Source organism: Chlamydomonas reinhardtii, chromosome 14 (genome assembly GCF_000002595.2).
Source record: "Chlamydomonas reinhardtii strain CC-503 cw92 mt+ chromosome 14, whole genome shotgun sequence".
Taxonomy (NCBI): domain Eukaryota; kingdom Viridiplantae; phylum Chlorophyta; class Chlorophyceae; order Chlamydomonadales; family Chlamydomonadaceae; genus Chlamydomonas; species Chlamydomonas reinhardtii.
This window is the reverse complement of record NC_057017.1, coordinates 3,970,422-3,971,027: the sequence shown is the minus strand read 5'-3', so window position 1 is coordinate 3,971,027 and position 606 is coordinate 3,970,422. Positions and strand designations below refer to the sequence as shown.

The 606-nt window shown below is 70.1% G+C and overlaps 1 protein-coding gene across 1 annotated transcript in view; it reads left to right on the top strand.

The window, feature by feature from the left end:
* The window catches only part of CHLRE_14g633300v5 (uncharacterized protein), a 38,906-nt gene that overhangs the window by 34,486 nt on the left and 3,814 nt on the right, over positions 1-606 (top strand). Inside the window, exon 48 of the mRNA XM_043070458.1 lies at positions 7-361. Coding sequence (XP_042917131.1) covers positions 7-361 — 355 coding nt within the window. The remainder of the gene's footprint in view (positions 1-6; positions 362-606) is intronic.

The window sequence follows — 606 nt, the reverse complement described above, 5'->3', positions numbered from 1 at the left end:
GGGCAGAGCCGCAAAACACAAACGGCAGCGGCGGCGGCGCCGCCAGTAAGGCCAAAGGCGCCGGCGGCAGTAGCAAAGGCGCTGGCAGTAGCAAGGCTGGCGCCGGCGGCGGGGCGCCCCTCCGCAGCGGCACCCGCAGTAGCACCGCCAGCAGCAGCCGCCGCAGCGGCAGCGGCAGCCGCAGCGGCAGCCTGCCGAAGCGCGGCAGTAGCAGCAGCGGGGTCGGCGGCAGTAGCAGCGGGGTCGGCAGTAGCGGCGGCGTCAAGCTGGCGGCGTCCCGGGCGGGGACGCTGATGTCCCGGGCGCGGGCGGCGGTGCGGCCGCTGGTGGTGGAGGTGGTGCCACTGCGTGTGGCCAAGAGGTCGGCGCTGGTACACGTGGACACGGCGGTGGGTGGGAGGGTGTGTGGGGAGGGAGGGAAGGAGGGAGGGAGTGTGGGGAGGGGGGAGCGAGGGAGGGAGGGAGGGTTTGAGATGTAGGTACCAGCCCAAACTGAACCAAACCCAACGCAATAGAGCGAGAGGGAGGGAGTGTGTAAGGGTGGGGGTTGTATGTACCAGCCAAGCTAGACCGAACGGAGGTAACGAAGCACAGACCGAGGTGACA